This window comes from Rousettus aegyptiacus, unplaced genomic scaffold (genome assembly GCF_014176215.1).
Source record: "Rousettus aegyptiacus isolate mRouAeg1 unplaced genomic scaffold, mRouAeg1.p scaffold_m13_p_18, whole genome shotgun sequence".
Classification (NCBI taxonomy): Eukaryota; Metazoa; Chordata; class Mammalia; order Chiroptera; family Pteropodidae; genus Rousettus; species Rousettus aegyptiacus.
In genome coordinates this window covers 13186688-13211598 of record NW_023416293.1, presented here as the reverse complement: position 1 = coordinate 13211598, position 24911 = coordinate 13186688, and the positions used below count along the sequence as shown (strand labels likewise).

Below are 24911 nucleotides of genomic sequence, written 5' to 3'. Positions count from 1 at the left end.
ATTCTGAGAGAGTCTGACTTATCATTTCCCCTTGGATTCCCATTTTTTTTTAACAAAAAGCAGAAGTGGATAATGAGAAGATCTCACTGGCTAACCAGTCTGTGTTTCAGAGTTCGGCGCGATCTGGGGAAGACGACTTTGGAAAGCCCGATTTGCCAAAACAAGCGATAGGCGTTCGTTCCAAGGTCTTCTGGAAATTTCCTCCTCCCTCTCCAGAGCTGCTCACGTCGAAGTCTGACGCAAACGTCTTTCGCTGCCCGCCTCCCCAGGGGCAAACCTCGCATGCGTGGGCCATCGCCTTATCCCCGGGCCCCGATGGAAGGGGTTGCGGTGGGGGGCAGGGCAGGGCCATCCCAAGGTGAACTGGAAAGAGAGATTTCTTCCCAGAAACACAGCTCCGCGTCCCCCGGGATGCCGGGATAGCAGAGACGTTCGTCTTCCTCCCGTGGCTCGGGCTCCCGGGCTGGAAGGGGCCTCCTCCGATTAGATCCGAGCACAGTGGGGCGGCTCACGGAGGCCGCCAAGCACGCCGTGTCCTGGGCGGGCCAGAGGTGCCCCCGCCTCTTCGGACCTGCCCGGAGGACTCCGCGCGGCCACGGCCTTAACCGGGCAGAAGAGGAGGCGCGTTGCTGGAGGACGGCTTCCCGGATTCGTGGGCGTCGTGGAAGCCCCGCGTCCCCGGCCCTGGGCGCGCCCCCCACATCGCCTGGCCTTCCCCTAGTCCTCTTTCTCCAGTCCCTCTCTACGTCTCCGCTGAGCTAAACGGCGTAGGACGCACACACATTCGGGCTAAGCACTGCCGAATCTGCCACGAGAGGTTCGCCAGCAGACGGACATTCGGACAGCGCCAGGGGGGTCGCCGCGAAGCGCACACACGCCCGTCGCTCTGGTAGCCGCGCCTCTGGGGACACTCAGTTCCACCCGGATCTCTGCGTCGGTGGGTTTGGCTTTGGCTTCCCACGTCTGTGCCATGCAGGACGCGTGGGCGGAGATCACTAGCTCCGACCCCGGTGGCCTGTGCGACGGAGGGGCAAGCGTCCGTCTCTCTGAGGGCGCCTCGCACCGGGACGGGCGTCTGAGCGGCTGCTTACTCTCCCTGCCACCGGTTACGTGCTCGCCAAACGCAGATGGCAGTCGGAGGCGAGGTTCGCAGAGTGCACGGGTCGGCGTCCCGCACGCGGCTCACTCCCTGTTATCCGCCCACGTCGTATGGACCGCACGCAGAGCCCCGGAGCACACCCACGCCGGGGCCAGCGATGCCTCCGGGAATCTGACAGGCGCGGAGCCCGCAGCCTGAGGCACGCCGCTCACCTTCGCCTGCGTCGTCGGCAGCTCGCGATCGGCGGCCGCCACGCGAAGGCGTCCTCCGGGGAAAGCAGAACCCACGGGGCTGGCGCGCGGCTGACCCACGTGCGGTTAAAGGCCCGCGGCTAGCTTCTGCCCGCCCCCCGCCGGACGTAACCCCAGGTGGCCCCACACACACATGCCGGCCACGACCTTGGCGTCGGCCGAGTGGACACAGGACCGGGCCCCATGGGGCCGCGCGGAGGCCCCCGGGCCACGGCCCGCCGCCGACCGCGAGCCGCGTTCTCTGTTCCGCGGGGCGAGCCGCAGAAAATGCTGCGAAGGAGATCGTAGGGAGGAGAAAACGGCGTTTCCTGTGTTTATCGAAAAAAATAAGTGGAGCGAGCCGTTCAAAGCCGTGCTGCGCGCGGGCCGACCGTGCGCACGTCCGGGCGGCGGGTGGTCCTGCCGGGCGCGCTGCCGTCGAGCTCGGCCGCCGCCTCGGTGGACGGCAGGCACCCCACTCCACTCAGCGCGAATCCAGACGTGGGAACAAGGAAGGAACACGCCGCACCTCACAGTTTCCCCGGTTTGAAGTCTTGGCTAATGAAGCGTTCTTTCCCTTGACCTAAACTGCTATTTTTCTTCTTTTTTATCATTTGGCTCTGTCTGGACCTATATATTTCAGCATAGAGTCTTCTATGGGAACCGAGATGAAAGATTAGAGGAGAAACACACGGAACCGGAGCTGCGTTCCTCGGCGCGGACCCCGCCCCCGCCCCCCGCCCCCCGCAGAGGTCCGGCGACACTCACCATTCCCCCGTGAACCCCGGGCGGCACACGCACTTGGCTTCGCCCCGGACCTCGGCGCAGCTGCCTCCGCGGTGGCACGTGAGGTTCGCCTTCTCGTCCCCACAGGCCACGGGGGGGCACCTTGACGTGTCTGAGGAGAGAAAAGCATCGGCCACAGCTGTCGGGCTTGCCGCTCGAGAACCCCTTTTGGGAGAGGCCAGCCGTTCCCGCCTGGCGTAACCCAGGGTGCTCTTTCACAGCAACACGGGAGTCAGCAACGCTCGACCTCAGCTTTAGCGTATCACAAACGTGTCTGACCCCCGCGGCCCGAAGGCCGTCGTCAGACTCCGGGGCGATCTGTCCCGAGACACGCTTCTCACAAGGGCACCTGAGAAAGCATGCTGCTCCGAGTCGGGTCCAAGCGCCGCTGACTCCCTCACGGAGTGTCCCGGCGGCTGCGTTCCCGTCCGTCCACGACCCCGTGGGGCGGCGGCGACCCACGCCCGACCCGTCCATCGCAGCCCGAGCAGAGACCGCTTTCCGGGTCGACGTGGAAGGCGCAGAGCTGCGCTCCGGACGCCTAGCTGTCTGTGGACGTGACACTCACCTGCAGAGCGGTCCCGTGAAATTTCCCAAGCAGAGGCAAGAGTAGCCGCCGGCGTGGCCGAGGCAGGTGGCCCCGTTCGCGCACTGGTGGCCCTGGCAGCGGTCCACGGCCGCCTCGCAGTTCGCGCCGCTGTATCCGGGCTCGCACCTGCAGCGGTGGGCTGCCACGCCGTCCGAGCAGGTGCCGTGGATGCAGGGGTTTGGAAAGCATTCCCCGATGTCGCGTTCACAGTGCGTCCCTGCCCATCCCGAGGGACAGGAGCAGCGGTAAGAGCTGTAGATGTCCTCGCAGGTCCCCCCGTGCAAGCAGGGGCCGGAGGCGCAGGCGTCGAGCTGCGAACAGCCGGTAGCCACCGGATCTCTAGAGATTTTGAGAAACCGCTCCTCCTGGGGTCTATCGAGGAGAGCGCGCGCGTCCTCGACGTAAGGGAGAGAGATGCCGCCGATCTCTATGGGGCTCAGGCACCCCCGCAGGCGCCCCGCGCCGCCGCGGCCGCCCACGTGGATGTCCGTGTCCTCCCGCAGGAAGTCGAGGCTTCCGGCGGCCACGGCGCTGGTTGCAAGAGGCGTCCGGCCGTCCACGTCCATCTGCCACCTGGAGGTCTGGGCCAGCGGGTCCGTCATGGACAGGGCCACTCGGTGCCACAGGCCGTCGCTCACCGGCTGGACGCTCGCCAGGCTCAGCGCGGGGACGCCGCGGCCGCCGTGCAGCCGAAAGAGCAGCCTGGAGTCCCGGACGCTGACGCTGAGGAGCTCGGGCTCCTTCTCTGCGTACAGTATGGGGACATGGGCGCCCGTCGTCCTGAAACCCAAGGTGATGTTGGTGAGGCCCCTGGTAATGTGCCCGTTGCTCCGGAAGAGTATTTCGCGGCTTCGTCCGTGAAAAGCGGCATTCGCGGTACCTAGAGAGAGACAGCGAGACCAGTCAGCGGCTTCGGCTTCGCCAGGTCCGGAGTGTTTGCCTAGTCACCTTTACTAGGACGAGTGACCGTCACATCGCCACCATCCTGTACCGATTGCCCGCTATGGGCTGGGCACCGTGCTGGCTGCTTTTATGTTATTTCTGACACAGAATTCTTGAAGCTAAGCTGATTATTGTCATCTCCATTTTATCAAAGAAATCGAGACTCACAGAGGTCAGGCAACGTCCCCACGGTCCAGTCGCCAATAACTAGTCAAGCCACAGTGGCGCGCGTGGATGGTCGGGCAGCAAACCCCGGAACATTAACTTCTTCTCCATCGAAATCCAAGTCCGTTCCCATATTTATCTTCCGTTTTCTTCCCCAAACAAACCACACGCATCGTCCGTTTTGTACGTAAAGAAACTACGTGAGTGAAGTCCACACATAGCGACGGCAATACAGTAAATGTCCAGCAGAAACTAGCCTTGGATTAAGCTGACCAGCGGGCACTTAAAAGCCACTTCCGAATGACTATTTACCTCCCTGGCAAACTCCACGGATGCGCCAAGCTACTGGCTCTGTGCCTACGCCCAAGCGGACCACGTGGCAAACACCGAGTATCTAATGCCTCTTTATGCATGGTTCCTATAATCATCACACACGAAAAACCATTACCTCGCGCCATCTGCCCCCAGGCGCTGCGGGAAGAGCTCCTGCCTCCCCAACTTCTTCTGCCGCCGAGTCGAGGTGCACCTGGTCCCCACCCTGAAGTCTCACCTCAGTATAAGTTTCCTCAAACTTATACTGAGAATTTTCAGAAACAGAACTCGCTCCTTTACAGGCGTATCTTTTGAAGCAAAGGATTTTCGCGAAGGGGAAGTAATCTCTAGCAGTGCGGGAAAATGAAAACAAAAACAAACAAACAAAAAAACAAACAAACAAACAAACGAAAAACGGAGGTGGGGACGGGGAAGCAATTATTCAGGAACTAGGTCTGAAAACTTTGTAATGTTCCAAGTTGGGGGAAAAGAAATGAAAGAGAACCAGAGTGCCCCCGGAGTGGCATCTCTCGGATGTAATTACCGGGACGGTGAGCATCGGCGCGGCCGGCTTTGAGCTCACGGGTCACTGCCTTTGGAAGCCCGTCAGAGCGAGTCGACATCTGTTTGTTATTTCGCATATGTAGTAAAAGTATTGCCTTGAGTCAATTACATTTTTCTTCAAAAAGTGAACACTGCCCGAGCATAATTTCCCCTTTTCTCCTTGAAAAAGAAATCACCAAACAACTTGCCACTCCACGTAAAATATTACATCGGGCTAACAGAGGCCATGCCTCACTGTCACACAGGGCCGTGATTTGTAATGAATTTTGCGGTCGGCCGGGAGACCCCGTGAATAGTTTCTAATGATTCTGAGCCATTCGTACACGGACTCGGCTACGGGCTAAGACTGGTTTTAATTTTACCTCTTATAAAGCAGAGAAGACTATTTACCAGATGTTGTCTTACTTGAGGTTGTTCTAAAGTCTTGGGGGTAAATTACAGCAAGACTTCAAAGCGGTCCGTTGCAATCACCTCTCAGGCGCTTTCAATGTGCGATAATAATAATAAAAAGAAACAAACAGCTCCGTGTTGATCACTATCAACAGCAATCTTTGGAATGATGTTAGAAGTTAAGGATTTTGAAATACAATTCAGGCTGTGATTGGCTAGAGAAATTAGATCAATTCGTTCATGACATCTACCAAATTTCATGGTTTTTTTTTTTTCCTTTTTTTAACATACATAGGTAGAATATCTGTTTTCTCCAAGGCAACCCTGGGAAATATACTTTTGAAGAAAACTGGGTGGTTTGTGAAGATGCTAGACCCGAGCACGATCTTGGAGCCGATGAGGGTTTCGCAGTAAGTACTTTCTAAGAACCTACTGTGCCCAACACATTGTCACTGCTTAGCTTGTACACAGCCCGAAAGCTTGCTTCTCTTTCAAATAGGATTTCCACTAAATTCCTGATACACAACCAAGGGTACAATTATAACAGCATTTTGTAAACACCGGAACGAAAACCCATTTGGCCGGGAGCCGTCAGCTGATTTTTCCCTGCTGTGTGAGTGAACTCTGATGCCCTACGTATGGATCCCCCCGAAACTAGTGAGCGCACGTTGTAGCCTCTTCGTCGTTCTCGCCGGCGGGGGACCCGCTGCGGCAGTCGCGAGGGGCCACCGCGTTTTGCAGCGGGCGGAGGCAGGCCGGCTCGGGCACAGCAGCCCCGGGGTGCCCGGCACCTACTCACCTCCCAGGCAGTCGGGGCCCCCGTAGGGCCAGGGGCAAACGCACTGGTAGCTAAGCCACAGGTTGACGCAGCGCCCCCCGTTTCGACAAGGGTGGTCCGCACACCGGTCCCTTCTCGCACAGCCTGCCCTGACGTTGAGCGAGGAGCCAGGGCGGATGTCGCCGGGGGTCACGCGGGCGGAGTCGATCTGAACGTCTTGCAGGCAGCCCACGAAGGCAGGCACGGGCGGCCGGTCGCGGTCCCGGAGGCCCGCCGCGTCCGCGGGGAGGCCGCCCAGGAAGGAGTCGCGCAAGGCGCATGCCGACGGGTGCCTTCCGAACGGAGACGGCGCCGCGGCCAAGCACGTCCCCGCGCACGGGCCGTCCAGCAGGCTGAGGGTCACGGCCTCTGCGAACGTCACCTCCGCCGAGTGCCACTCGCCGTCGCTGCAGTTGCGCGAGAGCGACAGGTGCGCCCTGGACGTAGGCCCGACCTGGACTCCCAAGTGCAGGTCGCCGCGCAGCAGCTCCAGAGTCACAAATGCGTCCTTGTGTCCCCGGAGGAGCAGCAGGGCCGTCGGCTGAACGGTCTGGAACCTGAGGGCGAGGTTACAACCCGAGCCGCTGGCTGTCGCCGAGCCACTTGGGACCCACAGGAAGCCGTCACCTTCGAAAGACAGGGTGGTGACAATTTCGCACAGGGACCCAGCGTAGCCGGGGGCACAGAGGCAGCTGAATCCATGGTGGCCGTTTTGGAAATGAGGGACGCAGAGTCCATTATTTAGACACGGGGAGTGGGTACAGCCCAGGAGAACATCAGAACAGTCCCTCCCTCCGTAGAACGTTCTAGACCGCGTATCAAAGGGGCAGTGGCAAGTATAATTCCCAGGCAGGTTCTCGCACGTGCCACCATTGTGGCAGGGGTTGGAAGAGCATTCATCCACGTCTTCTTCACAGTGCATTCCTGCGAAACAACAACAACGACAAAATGAGTTGGAATTGCATATATCAAGATCAGAAATAGAGGTTTCCTATCATTCTCACGGATAATCTTGCGGCAGCGCAGAGCTAACCTAGGGTTAAAGCCGTAAGGGAGTAAAGCGTGAGTCGATCCCGAGGAAGCCGACGTCCATTCCACCATTCTGTGTGCAGGCCTGGGATTCTTCTAGAAAAAGATGATTTGCCAAATGTAGTGAGTGGTTGCCTCCAACTGCCATTGTCAGACACAGATCGAATATCATAAAAATGGAAAAAAAAAAAAAGAGAGAAAAGGATTGCTCTCGGCACCAAAGCTGGACACGCATATTGGTTTTCAAGTGCGAGTGAGATTGACAAAGAGGAATGTGGAAATAACGGAATGAAAACTCATCAGCGGGAAAGCATAAGACATTTATTTAGAGGTGACGCTGTTTGACGATCTACTTGCCGTGATGATTTATGTAGGAAAATCAAGTCGAAAGGAGTCAATAGAGCCAGACTGGAGAGGGTTTGGGGATTTGCAGTTTTATTCTGTTTCATTTTTATTTGTTTGTTTATTTGCTTACTTCTTCATTTTTCTAAAGGCAGTGGAGAAAAATGGGTCATCGTTGGATGGAAAACCGAGCTGCGTTTTCATAAAGATCAATGTCACAGGGATGCGTAAGAGGGAAGAGAGCGGAACCCGGAGGAAGGAGGACCAGACGGGCGGGTATTCAAACCGCCCACGCCGCGGATGACCAGCTCCGATACAGGACGTGCGCGTCCTTGGAATTTACAGCGCCCTGTCATTTATCCTGGGTCGGCAAGTAAGTGCAAATGGTAGCACTTTTTTTACTGTCGTTTATGGTATTGTTTCTTATGATTTCTAAAGTTTCCACATTTGCTATTTCACAGAATAACTACTAATACCTTGACTATGTGTGTCCTTTCAGGGTAAACCGAGAAGCGAGTTCTAAATTTTAGCACCAGGGAAAGAAACAAAAACAGGAAGGAGCGAAACCTGCATCCAGGTCAACAGCCTAAAGAAAATAAGCAGAATTAGATATTAAAAGAATGGTAAACAGCGATTAATGCTTTCACCTTGTTTAAAATCAGTTCCGCTGACTCTCCGATGTAAAATAAGGCCAGACATATTTATTCGATGAACTCGGAGAAACTAAAAGTGGGAGAAAAGATTGAAATGTCTTTCATTGGCTGTTTGACTGGCTCGGCAGAAACAAGGTCTACTGTCAATCAGGATGAAAGAATTAAGCAACATTTACAGGATTACCCGCGTCATTCAGCCTTCTTTACTGGGCATTTTAGTTGACAACGAATTGGTGATTTATGTCCAAGTATTTATCGTATGAGGTGGGCTACTTGACGCTTACTGTCATTCTGTTTACGTGAAGTCAATTCATTTACTTGACCAAACACTGTCACGTCGTTTTACTATGCTAAAATTCTTCTAGTATAATATCCGATTCCATGATAAGACTGTATTTCAAAAATAATCATAATAGGGAAACTTTCTACTACCTGGTATAAATCCCATTTTTATCAGAATAAATTCTATTAATGGATAAAAATCAGGTAGTCTTTATGCTGAATATAAATATCACTGGCTTTTAAAATAATTTTTGCTGTAATCTCACTTTATTTAAAGTCATAGTTAATGAAATATCTAATAGAAAATTACGTCTACAAAAACATATACAATTAAGTTTTAGCTTTCTCTATTTTAATTGTTTTCTTTATTTTAGTAAATAGATACCCGAGGAAAAGACGGAGGGCTCAACCCGTGAGTACTTCCTTGAGTCAATACTTTGAGCGGCTTTCTGTTACTCAAAAGTTCTCATTTTCATTTGACAGTAAAACCTACGGCATTAAGGTTCGTTGCTGAATAAACATCCTAAAAACTCTAAGTGCTCCCAATTAGCTCATACAAGTAACAACAAACGAATGAGTTACCTATTAGCACTGCCATTAAAATAGGAACACCACGGATCCCGGCTCCGAACATTTTTCTGTAAAAAGAGGGGCGTCCATCCAAACACCTAGCAGGCTGGCCGAGTGGCTTCCCGATGACCTTGGGCCGTTTCCGCGCGCGTGGGCTTGTTTTTCGGCGTCATGCCTCCCTCCTAGGCGGAGCGTGAGGCCGTAGTGCAACTTCTTCCCCCACAAGCCGGATCAGTGGGGCTTAGCGTGAGACCCATCTGTGCTGCTTACCACGCAGACACCCTGTGTCCTTAGATCCTCTCCCCTTGGAGTCACGCCAGTGGATGTGCCGTGAGGCCACATCGCACGCTGACACCATCATCACGGAAAAGTGAGTTTGGGGGAAACCTGAGCACCGATCGGCGGTTTCGATGACTTCCATTATGGAAAACAAGAGCTCGTTTCTTGTGCTTTTTATTTAATTTTTTTCTGTTTTGCTTTTCAATAGTAGTTAAGAAATTTACAGCAACTTCGAATCTACTGCAAATCGATGCGAGGGATAAAAAAGGGAAATCAAGAAAATCACAGGGGCTTTCGTTAGACATAACCGAGACTGTGACGAGAGCATTTGGCAGGTGCTGAGACAAACTCTGCCCTCTGCCCTCTGCCCTCTGCCCTCTGCCCTGTTAGCCTTATATACAAGGGGATTCAATGTCACGCATCAGGATAATTTGACTGGGTGATATGCAGGACACACTAAGGGTAACTGGTGTTTGACTTTCCTTACACTTCCTGAGAGGGGGCACCTGAGGACCCGGAGAGGTGACCGGTCCTCCGGCGATGCATTGCTGGGCTCCCCGCTCTTTACCGTGGGGTCTTCACCTAGTCCGCTGCAGAGGTTGGGATCCTGAGGCCGTTAATTCGGCAGCAGCAAACCCAGCGTTAAGCGACATCCGTTTGCATTATTTCCCTTTCTCCTTCTGGAAAGGACGATGAAACACTGAGCGAGGCATGCTACCTCTGTCTTGCGTTCATTCCCACACGAGCTTTTTTCGTTTTAATCTACCTTCTGCTCTGTTTTAAACTCTATCCACGAAAGGTCGTCGATTTGGTCTACAGCCCCTGACTGCGTTTCTGTCCTAGGAGAGACACCGAATTTAATGATCTAACACGTATTGGATGCTGACACACAACATGCGCATTGATACATACACGTGTCCCCGGGGGCACGGCAGGTACCTCCTCCCCCGTGTTATTTCACCAGGTGCCAAGGTCAAAGGCTACCTGCGTTTGTAACCTGATCCCCACCTGGCAGGCTGGCTGGAAATGAAATTCCTCAAATCCACGGTAGCAACTTTTCACTTCCCATGGGACTTGATTCCCTCGAGACGGCCACTTTCCTGGTCCACTGAAGATCTGTCCAATTTCTGTCCAGCGGCACATCTTATATTTGATCCATAGTGTTTTTTAAAAAGTCGAATTTTATTACCATCTCCCCGAAGTCACACTGATTCATTTAAGCGAGGCTTTAGAGCTCCATGGTTTCATGTTCTGCGTTTTGTAAAATAGTTGTTGCATGAAAACGATTCGTGCCATTTCCTGGTCCCTTTTAGTTTTGGGGTCCCATCTGGGCATTCAGCAATGTTGCCAGCAGAGTTTAGACAATGAAAACCCAGTGCTAGTACCAGGAGAAATGATTATTATACCTGTCTGAGAGAAGCTGACAACGCACATATCAGTGCGAAATGTATTTGTTTCCATCTGAACTATTTTCAAAACACACACACAAAAAAACAAAATTAAACACATGTTTTCCCATTCAACCACCTCTTGAGTTAGCATTATTATTATTATTTTTTTACCTTGTGCTTAAGCACACAGTTCTGAACATCTTCCACGGAACCGATTTCTTTACTGCTCCGAGGACATTCGGGTAGAACGGGCTGAAATATGGGCGTTATGGGAGCCGATAATTTGGGCTGCCTTCGCGGCATCTGTCCGTGGCCAGCCCGAGCCCATCTCGGCTCTCTGCGGTCACCATCCCGTGAGCCGGCAACTTTCTCACCCAGCCACGTGTTCTGGGGTCTGGGCTAGAGCAAGAAATTAGCAGCCGTGTTCCTCACTTGCAAATGGAAAAATTACATATATATATAATTACATATATTAAAATCCAAAAAATCAAAAATATATTTAAGATTAATTCTGTGTATATGTGTGTGTATATGTGTGTGTGTGTATGTGTGTGTGTGTGTGTGCGCGCGCGTATACACACACACATATATATGTAACTGGACGTGTGCACTTTTCAATTTTTTTGTTCTCACCGGGGAGAAAAGCTGGCGCTGCAGGTGTAAGAGGAGCAGAGGGCCCTCAGGTGTCCGCCGCACCGTGCTGGTACCTGTAACGCCATGTGCTGAGAGCTCCTAGGCTCCCTGAGTCACTGTGTCTCTGGGGTTTGGGTACCATGGAGCCGCACCCTGTACCGGCCTCGAAAGCCTCACCCCTAGTTTCTCCTGCAGCTTATACTCTAGTGGGGGAGAGAGAAGCATCTCCCCAAAAAGATAAAATGTAAAAAGTGTCCCTGCCACGCGTGAAGGGCAGGCGCGAAGCGTGGCGTCAAGGAGACTCGGAGCGGAGGGAGCAGCCAGTGCCGAGTGGCGCTCCTCGCCGCTCTGGCCTCGGCGCTACGTGCTGTAGGACTCGGGTGGAAGCGTAGCGCATGGCGCCGTTTCCCAGGACCCAGCGGCTCTGCGGCTGGCATCGGCGGCAGCATGTGGCCACTGGAAAGCCGGCCGTCTGGGAGGAGGTGACGGGGGGTGGGGGCAGGCGGGCCAATCGGATCGGTGTTTTCCGACCCACGAGTGGTGTCTCGTCACGTCTCGAAGCTCCTCGAACACTTTCTTTAGAATAAAAAGGGCCTTTGCCCTGGGACGCTTTGGTTCCGGCTGCGAACCCTGTAAGCAGGTGCTCATCACGTGCAGTCCTGGACTCTCAAGGACGCTGACTTTATCCAAGACTTGAACTTGACTTGTCTCCCTGGTGTGTTTTTTTTTTTTTTTTTTCACTAGGGAGGGTCTACTGTCTCCTTCTGGACACTTCTCTTGATTCTTGTTTGTTCTGCTCAGAATCTGACTCACCGACGCCTCTTAGAAAGCCTTTCGTGTGGCAATCCTCTTCTGGGAGCTGGTTGCTTTCAACTGCAATGTAGGAGAAGTCAGCGACTCGAATGTGCAAAACCCAGGAGTGGAATTTGTTATAAAAGTTTCAGGAGCGAAGCCGCCCGCTCGTCTGCGGCGTTATAGATGACGCCCGCCTTGCTCGTTAGCAGGAAGCTACGAGACGGGGACACACATTCGTTTCCCTCGGAACCTCTCGCGGCGTAATACCTCCATTACAATGACAACTTCACTGCAGAAACTTGGGTTTGCTTCTTGGCACTCTGCGAAATGATACCATTAAACAACTCTTCCGAAAGGGATCCGAAGAAACCACAAGAAATTTATGAGGCTCCGTCCGGCCGTAGACCCTTTGCCCTTCCATCAAAGGTGGTTGGAATTCACCTGCGGGATCAATAGTTATTACAGGAGGTGGACAGGCCAACAAGGCGAGGGATTGTAAAGGCTTCTTTCCCGAGGACACCACACTAAAAACAAATTTATTTTCACTCCAACAACATCTTAAGGGAATTTCAGGATGAGAGCCGTTTGATGAATCCCACTTTGGAGAGCGATCGGGATGTTTCTAACGTGCCGTGAGAGAGATGGAGTTTTCAGCCCTCGGTGGATTCTTGTGCTCATTTTAACTGCCAGGGTGTGGAATGTCTTGCGTGAAACGGCTTCTGTCTTCAGCTCCTGCTCGGAAAAATAGTTTCTGCGGAAAGTACTTCAACAACTCCTAAGAATTTTTTTTTTTTAATTTTGCTTCGAAATCTACTACTCTGCAATGGAGAAGTAACTATGTTTATAAAACCTTTTCGTTAAGTCTTATCGCAGTGGATTCTTAAAGGCCTCTAGCTGGAAAAAGAGAATTTTAACAGGGAATGTGCTTCTCTGAAAAGACATTTGATCACTGAGAATTAAGGAAACACTCTCCTGGGTTTTTTTTTTCCCCCATGAGAAAAAAAGGAGGAGGAGAATTAGATATTGAAATTAGTCTACATTCTTTCTTTTTCTCAGCTTTATTGAGATATAAATGACATATAAGGCAGCATCCATTTAAGGAGTTCGGGGTAACAATGTGCTGTACGTACACACTGTGGAATGAGCTCCTCACATGCTGACTTTTGTGAATCTGGTGAGAATTCGTAAGGCGCACTCACTTAGCCAGTTTCGAATGCAGTTCTGTTAACTAGAGTTGCTCTGCTACGCATTTCCTCCCCAGAACTTGGTCACCTTGCAACTGGAAGTTATGTCCCCTTCGACCGCCTTCGCTCAGTCCAGGGGAGTTAAAAGTTGTCTATAAAAATTGTAATAGGAATAATAATACTAATAATAACAGCGGTGTATTTATGATAGCATATAATATTACATTATAATGAATACTCATAGGATATAGAAATATTAATATTAATAGATTACTATATTCTATTAGTATTAATATGTTATGTAGAGAATATACCTTGCTAGTGTTATAAGTAACCTGTCGAACTTGGCACCCTGAAGGGTGGGGCAATGGGAGAAAAATCATTGAAAAAGGAGAGAAACTGGGGCTCACCTCCTCCTTCCCGGTTCCGGGGCGTGCAACACACACGTTCTCATGGCGAGGCAGCAAAGAGAATGATAAAGAGCAGTTTCAAGAAATGCCTCGTTTATCTGCTTACATTTTTTAAAAAAGCCAAAACATTGTTTTGGGGGAAACGATCCTGGACTGCTTCTTTATTTAATTACAATTTGGGACTCCGTAACAGAATTCTAACAAATGACAACGCACAACTGTGCTCCTCATTCAACTAATTAACAAGAGCGGTTTTGTCTCGGCGACTAGGAGCCCTGATATGAAACAGGAAAAAATTCACGCGGTCAGCCACGGCAGCCTCTGAGAGCAAAAATCCCTTTTTAGAAATGCATCACCTGCCTCAATGAGCTTAGCCGGCGCCTCCTAAATCAGAGGCTCCCTCCCCGGATCAGAAGCCCTTCAAAGCCTTCTTCCTCTCCTCTGAAGTGCAGAAAAAGCCCCGTTTTATTAAAAGTCTCCCCACCTTTAATGAGGGAGATTAGTTTGACTTGGGCTTTTTTCCATGAGAGCATCTTCGCGGGAGAGGACAGACCACTGGCAGGGAACAGGTGGGACCCACGACCTCGGGCCGGGCAGACATCCTGGTCCTCAGCATCACCAGCACTAAACGGTTAAGGGCAGGACACTGAGCGGAATCGTTTAGGGGACTCCGCGTGCACCTGCTGCCCGGCCATGGCATGCCATACGGTCCTTACGCGCCCCGTTTTATCGTCCCATTTATTGTCGATGTTGGGGACTTCGCGGGAAGCTCTCCAGGCCTGTGGGACTCAACGCTAACTGACCTCGAGCAAAGACGATGTCTACGGAACGTAGACGACACATCGAAGATGCAGCTCCCATCTCGGGATGAGCACGAGGGCCGGGGCCACAGACTGAAATGCCCACGAGCACCGGACGACCCTCCGAGTGGTCGGCGGTTCCAGTCGCAGCTACTAAGGCCAGATTGTCAGGCGCCTCCAGGCCCGGGGGCCTCTCCCTGCTCAGGCCATAGTGGGGTCCCAGCTGTACCATCGGTTAGCCGGGTGACCCTGGGAAATAAGTTACTGACTCTCTCTATGCCTTAATGTTCTCATTTGTAAAATTCAGATAATGGTGACATAGTACCTCGGAGGATTTCTGAGATTAAATGTTAAAACAGCATCTGGCGTAGAGATCCTTAACCGCCGTAGCCATTACTGTCCTTTGAGAGAGTGAGAAATCCACTTTTGTATTTGAAATCTTCTAACGTTAAAATGCTAATAATTAATTTTGCTTTTAAGATTACCAGGTCTGGCCATTAAACCATGTCCAGGGTGAAAACTCGGCTCAAGACCCTCTGTTTGTGACTTCTGCATTAAGCCTGAGTCTGTTAAAAAGCTCTTATGGATTTCCACTGGTTTTAAGCTTCAGTAGCCAAGGTTCAGAATTATTTATACATTCTCCTTCTGTTTACAAAAAGGACTTTTGGTAGTTAACACTAAAAGCTCAAGTTTCGGTTAACCTGATTGTCAGTAAAACAAAATTTAAAAATACAAAGGGAATTTTAATAGTGTAAAAATGGATGAAGAAGAGAATAAACGTTCCAGAAAACGAAACCTCAGGAAACCTACCGACATCGAAGAGAAGAGCATGAACTGTGAGCTTCGTGGCGGCCAAGAGAGAAAGAGGAAGGAGTAGCATGAGCGTGTCCAGGTCGCAGTGCCCAGCGGGAGGAGGTAGCGTGTCACACTGTCCACGGAGACTGCTTCCCCTCGACCTCTAAGCTTTCTACAAAGGGTCTTCGTTTACAGGACTTTTGACAGTCTAACAGAGTAACCTAAGCAGCAATTCTATCGAGAAAGTAGAGGACTTCTGTACACAGCTGCTCCTTAGCTCAGCTCCGAGACACACCTACTCGTAGTCATGTGAGGGCATTTGCAAGACAGGTAGAGAGAGTAGCTGGTCTACGTGTGTCATATTTGAAAGTATTTGACAAAAAAAAAAAAAAGAGAGAGGAGGCAAAGAACATCTCGAGGCAAGAATTTGGTACAATCCCTGTCTTAGCTTCCCCAAGTACCAACAATTTAATTTTGGGTTCATATAGAAAGTCTACAGCTATATAAACATCTTCGGTTTTGATTAAAAGAAGACCCATTGACTCCCAGGACGATAGCCTGCAAGGACCAAGAAGTCTCAAAATGTAACTTTAGATCCATGCATGTCCTCAAATGGTGCTGGAACAGAGATCCCGAATTCTGCACCAAAAGCAGCGGACAAATAATCTTAGTCTAGGTGGTTTTTCAGGGTACTTGACAATTGCCTACTTTTCGAGAAGAACGTCAGTCGAACTCCCGCAGAATGGGGAGTTAGGGGCAGGACCGCGTGCTGAGCGGTCCCTGAAATTTAAAAGAACCGGAGAATGTGCCCTGGGAATGAGCTCACCCACTGTCTTTCCCCCTCCCGGGAGTATAAGTTACACGAAGGCAGGAAGTATCGTGTTCGGTATCTTTGGGGCATGCAACGGAGCCTGGCATGAGATTAGCTCCTCGTAAAGACTTGTCGAGTGTGTGGTCAGAACTGTTTGCTATTGTACATCCGGGTACATCCTCGGGCGATTTTTTTTCAATGCCAACTTTGATGTTGGCCTATTTTCTTAATTTTGCAGCTTTCTGCTGGATATCGTTGATAAACGGGTTTGTTTGCTACTTAAAACGGGCTGCTTTATACACAGCTGGTTATTAGAAGGTGCTGTGCCATCTTAGAATAATCACTGCAGGGTCCTCGCTGAGATTCGCTTTCTTGCTAGAAGTGGCCATGCGTCAGGAGAAGAGGTCAGACTTCGTCACCGGATTCATTAAGCCGTTCGTTCACCGTTCGTTCATCGCATACCTTACCGATTGTTGAATCAGCACCGGGCGTGGTACGAGGGGTCGGAAAAAATCGTGAGCCCACAGTCCCTGTCGCCAGCATGGACATGGGAGATGCGCGCACTGACGTTTCCGTGCACCGGGAGCTGTCCTAGGCATTCTGCATGTATGAATTAGCACATTCGTTTCTTACAACCGCTCTGTAAATTAGGTTACTGTAATTAACGATATTTTGCGTGTGAGAAGCTAGAGGGACACAGAAGAACCTGCCTTCGCACCAAAGCAGCCGGGCTTGGCAGCCCGCACGTCCCATCGCCGTCGTGACCTCGCTTCGCTTAGCTGAACAAAGGAACCCCCGGCAGGGCGCTAGGCACCCTGGACAGACGTCGAACTTCACCTATGGCCCGAAGGCGGGCAGGCCACCTGGGAAGCGCCAGACGCATCTGCAGGAAACTCTCTCCTCCCTGACGCCCATAAATTACTCGCCTCCCTCACATTACAAAACGCGGAACACTTCTAAGTTCCACGATCTCACCGGTTGGCACATGTGTTCTACTTTGCCAGTGGGTGAATTTCTAAAATTTTTCGTGTGAGTTAAGTGGCCGCGGGAAGTTTTAATATTAAGACAGGAGCGATGCTCGTTACTACTCCTGCCATGAGTTATGCTGCCGCCTGACGCGTCGAAGGCTGTGTGGATAACCTCTGTGTCTTTAATCACTTTCTGGAGGTGCTTGCGGTGACCAAATCAATGTTATACATCACGGCTACGGAATTTATTACAAAGGACCAAAAATAATCGTTTGTTGAGGAACCGCTTCGAGTTACACGTACACGAATTAAATTGATGTATGAATTCTCCAGGGAGAAAACCTTTGTAATATATCACTGTAATGCCCTGCAAAAAATAATCACTTATTCCAGGCAACGGAGCGTAGAATGCTCTATTTGTTTATTTTCTCAGCATGTCTGTCACGATCAAAATTTGCCTCTGAAATACAGAGTAAATGGGTATTATGCAGAAAACCTGAATGACTGCCTAGATGTACTCCAATCTCCTCTTGTTTCTCCGAGACAGTGTATTCCTTGAAATCACTGAAAAATTCTCTTATTTCTCCAATGTGCATAGTCTGAACAGGCTACGATGTTAAACGGGGGTAATGAGAGAGAACCAGAATGAGGGACCCATTGGAGCGAAGTCAACTGAAGGTCCCAGGGAGGTGTCACTTAAACGAAGAGCTGACATTAATTAATGATCTTTCGGGATCTAAGAGTAATAATTCCAATGCGAACGGGCCGTCCGATGACATTCTGGGGTAACGAAAGGAAATCCATCCTTCGCTAGAAATAGGCAGTTGCTGAGGACACTGCCCTAGTCCCCTTGCTTTTAGGGGCATGATTTTCACCCGAAAATCCTCAGCAACAAGGACAGTTAGGCAGGGCGAGACGAGCCAGACACACCCTGGCACCGGCTCCCGGGCCCTGTCGTCCCACTGGGCCGCTTGGTGTGACTTAGCGTGGCGATGTGTTCAGATAGGATGGATCAAAGCACCCAAGAGCCCACGGCGAGAATCCAAAGGGGGGCGGGGCTCCAGATGATCTGGAAAGTGTCTCGGTGTCATATCTCCCAGCTCTCATTTCTTGCAGCGTTTTACCTTCGGGGGCCCTGCGGAAACTAACCGTGGTCGAAGGCAAATGCTCAGCCGGGCCCCCGCTTCCGTCATTGTTCCTAATGAAGGCCCGATGAGAAGCTGGATTATCTTCCTCGGAATTTCTTACCTATTTGTCTAAGCCGCTCAAATCTTCCCAGTGGAACGAATTCCCTGAGCGTCTTCCTACTTCTGTGGGGGACTGAGATACAGGAATGCCCTTAACTGCTAGATAAATCTAGCTACTTAGTGAAAGGCCACAGCTGGATGGTCATTCCAAGCAGTATTATGAAAGTGGGTTCAGACAAGAAATATAGGGCCTTATTAAAATTTCAAGGGCGATGGAGACAGGCAAGATTTAATGAACGGTGTTGGAGTCTGGCCAGGTCAATGGTGTTAAAACTCACTCAAAGAAACAGATAAATCGAGGCCCTGACCTTTGTTTAACCTCCCATCCAAAAGAATGATTCTTCTTTGCCAAAACTTTTCATGATATTCCAGAATATCTGTTTAATAGGTGACTCAAAAAGAATGCAGACTTTAATTTAATCACCTTGGACTCTGCAGAACCCAGGTGTTGAGCAGAAAATTAGACAATGTTTATCTTTATTTGCCTTTTTTCCCCATGTATTAAATTATTGAAGCCGGTTACATATTAAGACATTTAAATCACAAAATAAAATGGTCGCCGATGGAAGAATATTTGTTGTTACAAAAAAAAGTATCAAAAAAGAAATGAAATCTTAATTCTGTGATGAATTTGGGTGTGCAGTTACAAAACGAGTTTTATAGTCATCGTCTAGGCAACATCTTCGTATCAAAATAACATTAGGTTGGCTTTAATAAGAAGAGACATGGAAATTCCACTATTTGCCAAAATTCACCCATAAATCTTCCATCTTAACTAACTTATACTAACCTTCCACCCCAGACTTCAATGATAGTATTCTTAAAACATCCCATGAATATGGAAAACAAAAAATCCATCCCGGGATCTTTTTAATGTACAGACTGAAAGAACTTGAGAAAGCATAGCTAAAAATCGAAGTATCATCTTCACCGACAATGAGAAACTAGAACTTGATTGTGCACATTTGTAATTGCCTGAATGTTACCGCAAGGACCTTGATCTTGAGTTTATTCTTTACATCGATTCTTAGAGTTGGGAAGAATCAAAGAATGAAATTCAGCATAACACTCAATGTAGGATCTCGTCTTCCTGTCCACAGACCACCCCCGTCCACACGGGACCTTGCGTCCACACAAGGACGCCTGTCCCATTGGTAGATAGCTTCAATTACTTGAAAGTCTCTTCTTTTATGAACCTGAGTTTTGACTCTGTTACTGTCTACACTAATTCTAGTTGCCTCTTTCAAAAGAAAGCGTATGTTTAATCATGATCTTGACCTGGGTTCTTGATACACTGGTGTGTTCCCTTTGTAACCGCCTCATTGAGCTGTAAACGTTTGATGTGCACACTCTTCTGCTTGTTTGTTATACTTTGGTAAACATTTTTTAAGAAACAAAAACCAAAAAAGGAAGAGGGATGATGGCCACATCTGGTCGTCTGACTCTGTGTTTTTTTCAGTAGAAGGTAAACTATCATTTTGAGAGGGATGCTTTTAAAGAAACCCCATTTAAAAAGGAAGTAAACATGTAGTTTTAGCAGTAGAGTCTCTGTGACCCTGGTGACATGTTTAGCTCAGACCTTCTGTGCTGAGCTCAGGCCACCAAAAAAGGCTCTGGGAAAAGGCAGGAATTTACATAGCTGCATCTCAGAGGCATCAAAAGTGAGTCTGTTTCCTCTTCTGTCAGGAAGGGCTGACAGAGTTTGGGTGAGGAAATCCTTCATATAAAATGTTAACGATTTATTAAGAACCATGGTAATTAAGAGAAAGAGAGAGATGGAGGAGAGAGAATGGAGAGGGACGGGAGTAAATCAGGCTAATCTATGTCTACAAAACAGCTACGGAACTGTCTGGAAAGATGCAAATTATCACCGGATCTTGCTCTAAACTGTAAATCAAATTTAAAGAAAAACTGACTCCTTTGTGGAGAACATGCAGTTTTGTCCGGCTGGACTTTAAAAATCTCATATTACTGGCCAGCATGTACCTCGTCGTGTGATACTTGGAGAGCATCAAAGGTTTCGTGTGCCAAAAAAAGGCCCGGCCACGCACAGCCTTATCCTAGCCTTTCTTCCCCTCCCTTCCCTCCCCTCCCCGCCACACACACACTGTGGGAGATAATCCAGGGAAGTCAAGATGGAAAAAACCCCCACGAAAACCCAAAAACGTCGTTAGATGTCAACAAAGCCTTACGGCCCTGCCTTGAGAAGCTGACTCAACAAGGAGAGCGCTGCTAAAACATTTAACTGGTGAAGTTACTTTTGCCACAAAGCAATGAAATAAAAATACTCACTTGACTCAAAGGTGCCGCCAGAGGAAAACTAGGCACAGAGCTGGGACGATCTCGCTTTAAACTATGAGTGCTCGATTGCACAAACGATTGTATAACCCCAGGGCAATTAGCCCTGCAGATTTGGCGTGATCCATCAAAATAATAATAATAATAATAATAATAATAATAGTAATCATCATCATCATCATCATCATCATCATCATGGGGTCATGAAAAAGGGGCTCATCAAATTTCAAAGGACTTCATTTTTAACAAAAAGATTTCTCACAAAAATATAAGCTCTTACGATGCTTTTGTTTTTCTTTGTCAATCTTAAAACTCTTGCTGAGAAGAAAGTTGGTACTAAGAAACTGATAAAACTGGTAGGTGAATTGAGCATGTGACTGAAGAAAGAGAAAACTAAATACGCATCTTAGATTTTTGCCCTGACAAACTGGGGGAATGCGTTGTTAGCGTTATTGAGATGGAGAAGGACAAGTTTTTTGTTATTATCGCCGTCTTGTGGTTATTGGTTTTGTTGTCATTTGTTTGTGTTGGTTTGATTTTTTTTCTTTTTTGGAAGGCATGGAGGCAGAGAACAGAAACATTTGTTTGTGATATGCTACATTTGAAAATTGTTTCCTTCGTCTAAATGGAAAAGTTCAAGGAAGTTCAGGAGAGGATGGAGCCGGAGAGACAGATTTTGATGTCATCAGCGGTTTAAAGCCCAGGAGAGTCGGTGCCTGTGGAAAAGAGAGATTCCGAGGCCTGGTTCCTAGGGAAAGCCGGCATTTAGAGAAGAAGAAATAGAGATGCATAGTTTTAGGTAAGCATCCAATTTCTGTTCATGTTACTTGAGAACTTGACTCTCAAATTTGATATTGTAATTAGAGGGGTAAAAAGGGATCTCTGAGAACAATGGGCCTAAGACAAAAAGTCAGCAAATGCATAAATTCTACGAAAACCTAGGCAGGAGCAATCGGCTGTCGCGGATGCCTCATGGCTTCATCAGCATGCGATACTTCCGTGTTTCATGTCTGTCCCGCTACGGTGATTTCGGGTGGATTTAGGTAAAACGGCGGGATCTAGTTTACAAGGAAAAGCGAACACTTCATTTTTAGCCACGCCGTCGAGGGCCCGTGTGCGCGGTCACTTTGCCAGGTGGCTCTCATCGGGGTGCTCGTTGTGAAGAACCCCGCTATTTCTGGCTGAGGTTTGAAGCCGGGGCTTCGCAGGCTCCCCCGCAGGCCCCCTCAGTTCTCTTTATGCAGAGAGCAGATGGGTGAAGCCGAAGCGAACCCACCCGCCGCAGAGACGATGATTCCGCAGCACCCCGCACGCCCGTGAGGTCCGGAGAAACGCTGATCGGCGCTGGCGAGTGAGCGTTGGAACTGAGAAGGGGACTTGGCTCGGGAGGCGGTTGGGAAGCTTGTCAAAGGGACTATCACGACCCTGTTTTGATAAACAGAAACAAGTCGCTGACATTCCAAACATGACCCACGCTTCTTTCCAAGTCAGCGTGGTGCTTCGAGAGTACGTGCACAGGTCATAGGACCTTCTCTTGATTTTTAGAAGCGACATGGTCATTTGCGTTTAAGAAAAAATGCTAACTTTTCAAGGTGTTCGGATTCTTATAATTGCCACCAAATTCGATCTGGCATAAATAGCACAAACAGGTCTTCTTTACTTATTCTAAGTCGGATGGTACCTTTCGATGGCTTTTTCGGGGCAGCTACATTGTCCCGTATGTCTATGCACCGTCTTCCCCATGCCGTTTTTGGTTTCCTTTGGGAAGAAACCATGCATTTTCATCATTATACCCCTAAAACTGCGTCCAGCGCCCTAAACTGGACAGCTAAAGCATAATAGAAAGAAGCAGTCAGCATTCCTTCCAGGAACGGTCAAGTGTGGTCACACAAAATAAAAATAATTTACTGATTTTGGAATGAACCGAACAATGTTATTCAACCACAGGCCTTCTCTAATTATGGATTTATTTAGCTGACTGTTAAAGTCACATGGATCCGCGAGCTGAAGCTCATGCACACGCCTTTTCGGATCAAGCGTTGACACGCTATTCTCATTTCAATTTGAGCGTCACAGCGATAGGCACAGAATCACCATGGCGGTTACATAAAGATATTTTGCAAAAGAGATATTTTTAAGGATTTTGGGGAACGAGACAATAGCGGCCATTCCTGCATCTAAACACGTGAGTTTCCAAGCGTCGATCCTTGTCATTCAAACACCGACACGGGCAGTCGGGCTTTTCTCAGTTATCTCGCTGAGCGGGACCGGGCGGTGGGGACCTGCTCGCTGCTGGAAGAAACGCTGGGTGCAGCGCGTCCCCCCGCAGAGGGACTGAGGGGGGCCCCCTCCCCGGGGCTCGCTGGCTCCCCCTGCCTGTGTTTTCACCATGTCTCACGTTCCGCGTCTCCAAGCTCTCCTCGTTTCTAGCTGCTTCTGTCAAAATTCGCCGGCGGGGAGACCGGGTAAGTCCACGCGGACCTCCCTGTGTTATTTCTTACAACCGCACATGAATCTACTATTGTCCTTTTTTTTTTTTAAGTTTAATTTTAAAAAAAAAAAGTAAGAGAAATAAAGAAAAGCGCGTTCAAACATCGAGCGGTGTGAGCCGCCGTCGCCACGAGGGGCACCGAGCCTCCGGCCCCGTCCGCCCATCCCGGCTGCTGTGGCAAACTAGGGGGCCGAGGACGAAACACGTTTTCTCTTTGTTCGAGAGTCACAACAAGACTAGACTTCCGTATTGGCTGCGAGGAAATGCGGCCATGTGACTAAGCTGGACCAAGGCAATGTTGGTGGAAGAGGTATTCGCCGCTTTCGGGGCTCGGCCCATCGACGCCCGGATGCCGCGCCCCATTTGCTTTCTTGCATCTGTGGCTTGCTACAGAAGAGGATGCTGAGCCCGAAGGCCACGTTTTGGAAACAAACAAACAAACAAGCAAACATGAGGAGCCTCTGACCCTGTATCACCGTTTGGAGGTCGATGGCTCATGATAAACGCCATTTTTGGAATTTACGCGAGTGGAAAATAAACTTTTTCACTACGCCACGGAGACGTGGGACGGCCAGGACTCCTTAACTCATAGAGTTGTTCTTGGCAGCTCTTTAGAAAGCAAGTCCAATGCAATTTTCTGGAACATTCCCCTGCCTCTCCCGTTAGGATTTGCAGCTTCATTGGGAAAGTATATCCTCTTATCCGATGAGGCAATATTAGTAATGGCCTCTGACTTTTGATACAATCTCCTCTTTATGACCCTAAATCCAACATTTAAAAAAAAAAATTTATAACCCCTCCTACCTTGTTCCAAGAAGGATTTAAAGTAGCTGACAAAAATACTCTACCAAGGTCAAATAATTTAGAAAGAAACTTTTTTTTTTTTTAAAGGCAACCTTAAGAAACAGAAACAGGAAATTTAAATAATCCCAGGGGGGAAGTAAATACATAAATACGTTCCAGAAAAAGCTGTATGTTCATAGAACCCAAGCTTACCTATAAGATTTCTCGCAGCCTGCATGATTGGGAAATACGATGCATTCTAAGATTTATTTCATGCTTTTTATCATTTATAAAGATTTATTTGCGTGTTTTTTATTAAGGGCAAAAGCATGCAAGCTAGAGGTTGTTAGGAAAAATACAACTTATCCTGACATTGACCCTGGAGAGGCCTTTCTCCTGCGCTCTCACAGAAAGACAGTAAATAAGGAAATAACGTCTCTAATGGCAATCTTAGAGCAAACACCGTCATGAATCAAAGATCATTAAACTTCAGAACTGATACATTAAAAAGAAGGGAGTATTAAATATACATAGACCGCCCTTTTTCTTATTTCTCGGAAATCCCTGAGAACAACCAAAATATTTTCCGCAGGTATCACTTAATCTATTGAGAAAGAAATAAGGTAGAAATCCTGATCGTAATTAGTCTAGACAGCTGTAGATAAACTGCCACTCGAGACCAAATACGGGGACTGTCACCAAACTTCTGACCATTTGCACAGCGTAGAAGTGGACGCAACACAACCAATCACTAGAAAACGCACACGAAAATTTCCTCTGGGTTTTAAAGTAAGAAGGCCATAGAAAAAGCCATTTAAACTTGCTATACTGGAACAACTTTAGCCATAGAATCGTGAAGGAAGATTACTTGAAACTAGATAACTGTCCTCAGTGTAACTATAAATAAGCACGTTAACTTTTTAAAGGCAAATTTGAATAACACTAAAATTTAACAGCACTATAAAATGTAATAACATAAAAATTCCAACATTTCCTGTTTATGAGATAAAGAATTTGAGTCGGGCTCCAATAGCAAGAATAACGCATATAAATATTTCCTCTTTTATACACCTCTTCTATTCCCGTTTTTAACATTGTTCTCATGATTTGAGGGATTTTTGTATGTGAAACAAGATATTTTTCCTGCCCACAAGGGGGACCCTTCGCACCATAGCAAGAGTTTACGCCGCACGGACTCACTGCCAACACTCCGACTGGTTAAATGCATGATCTGCCATAACATGCTAGAAAGTTCT

General features: G+C 48.9%; 1 protein-coding gene across 1 annotated transcript in view; it reads right to left on the bottom strand.

Annotated features, from left to right (window-relative positions):
- Positions 1–24911, bottom strand: part of CRB1 (crumbs cell polarity complex component 1) — a 47175-nt gene that overhangs the window by 827 nt on the left and 21437 nt on the right. Inside the window, exons 6-8 of the mRNA XM_036235365.1 lie at positions 5877–6818; positions 2684–3584; positions 2098–2227 (exon numbers count right to left, since the gene is read on the bottom strand). Coding sequence (XP_036091258.1) covers positions 2098–2227; positions 2684–3584; positions 5877–6818 — 1973 coding nt within the window. The remainder of the gene's footprint in view (positions 1–2097; positions 2228–2683; positions 3585–5876; positions 6819–24911) is intronic.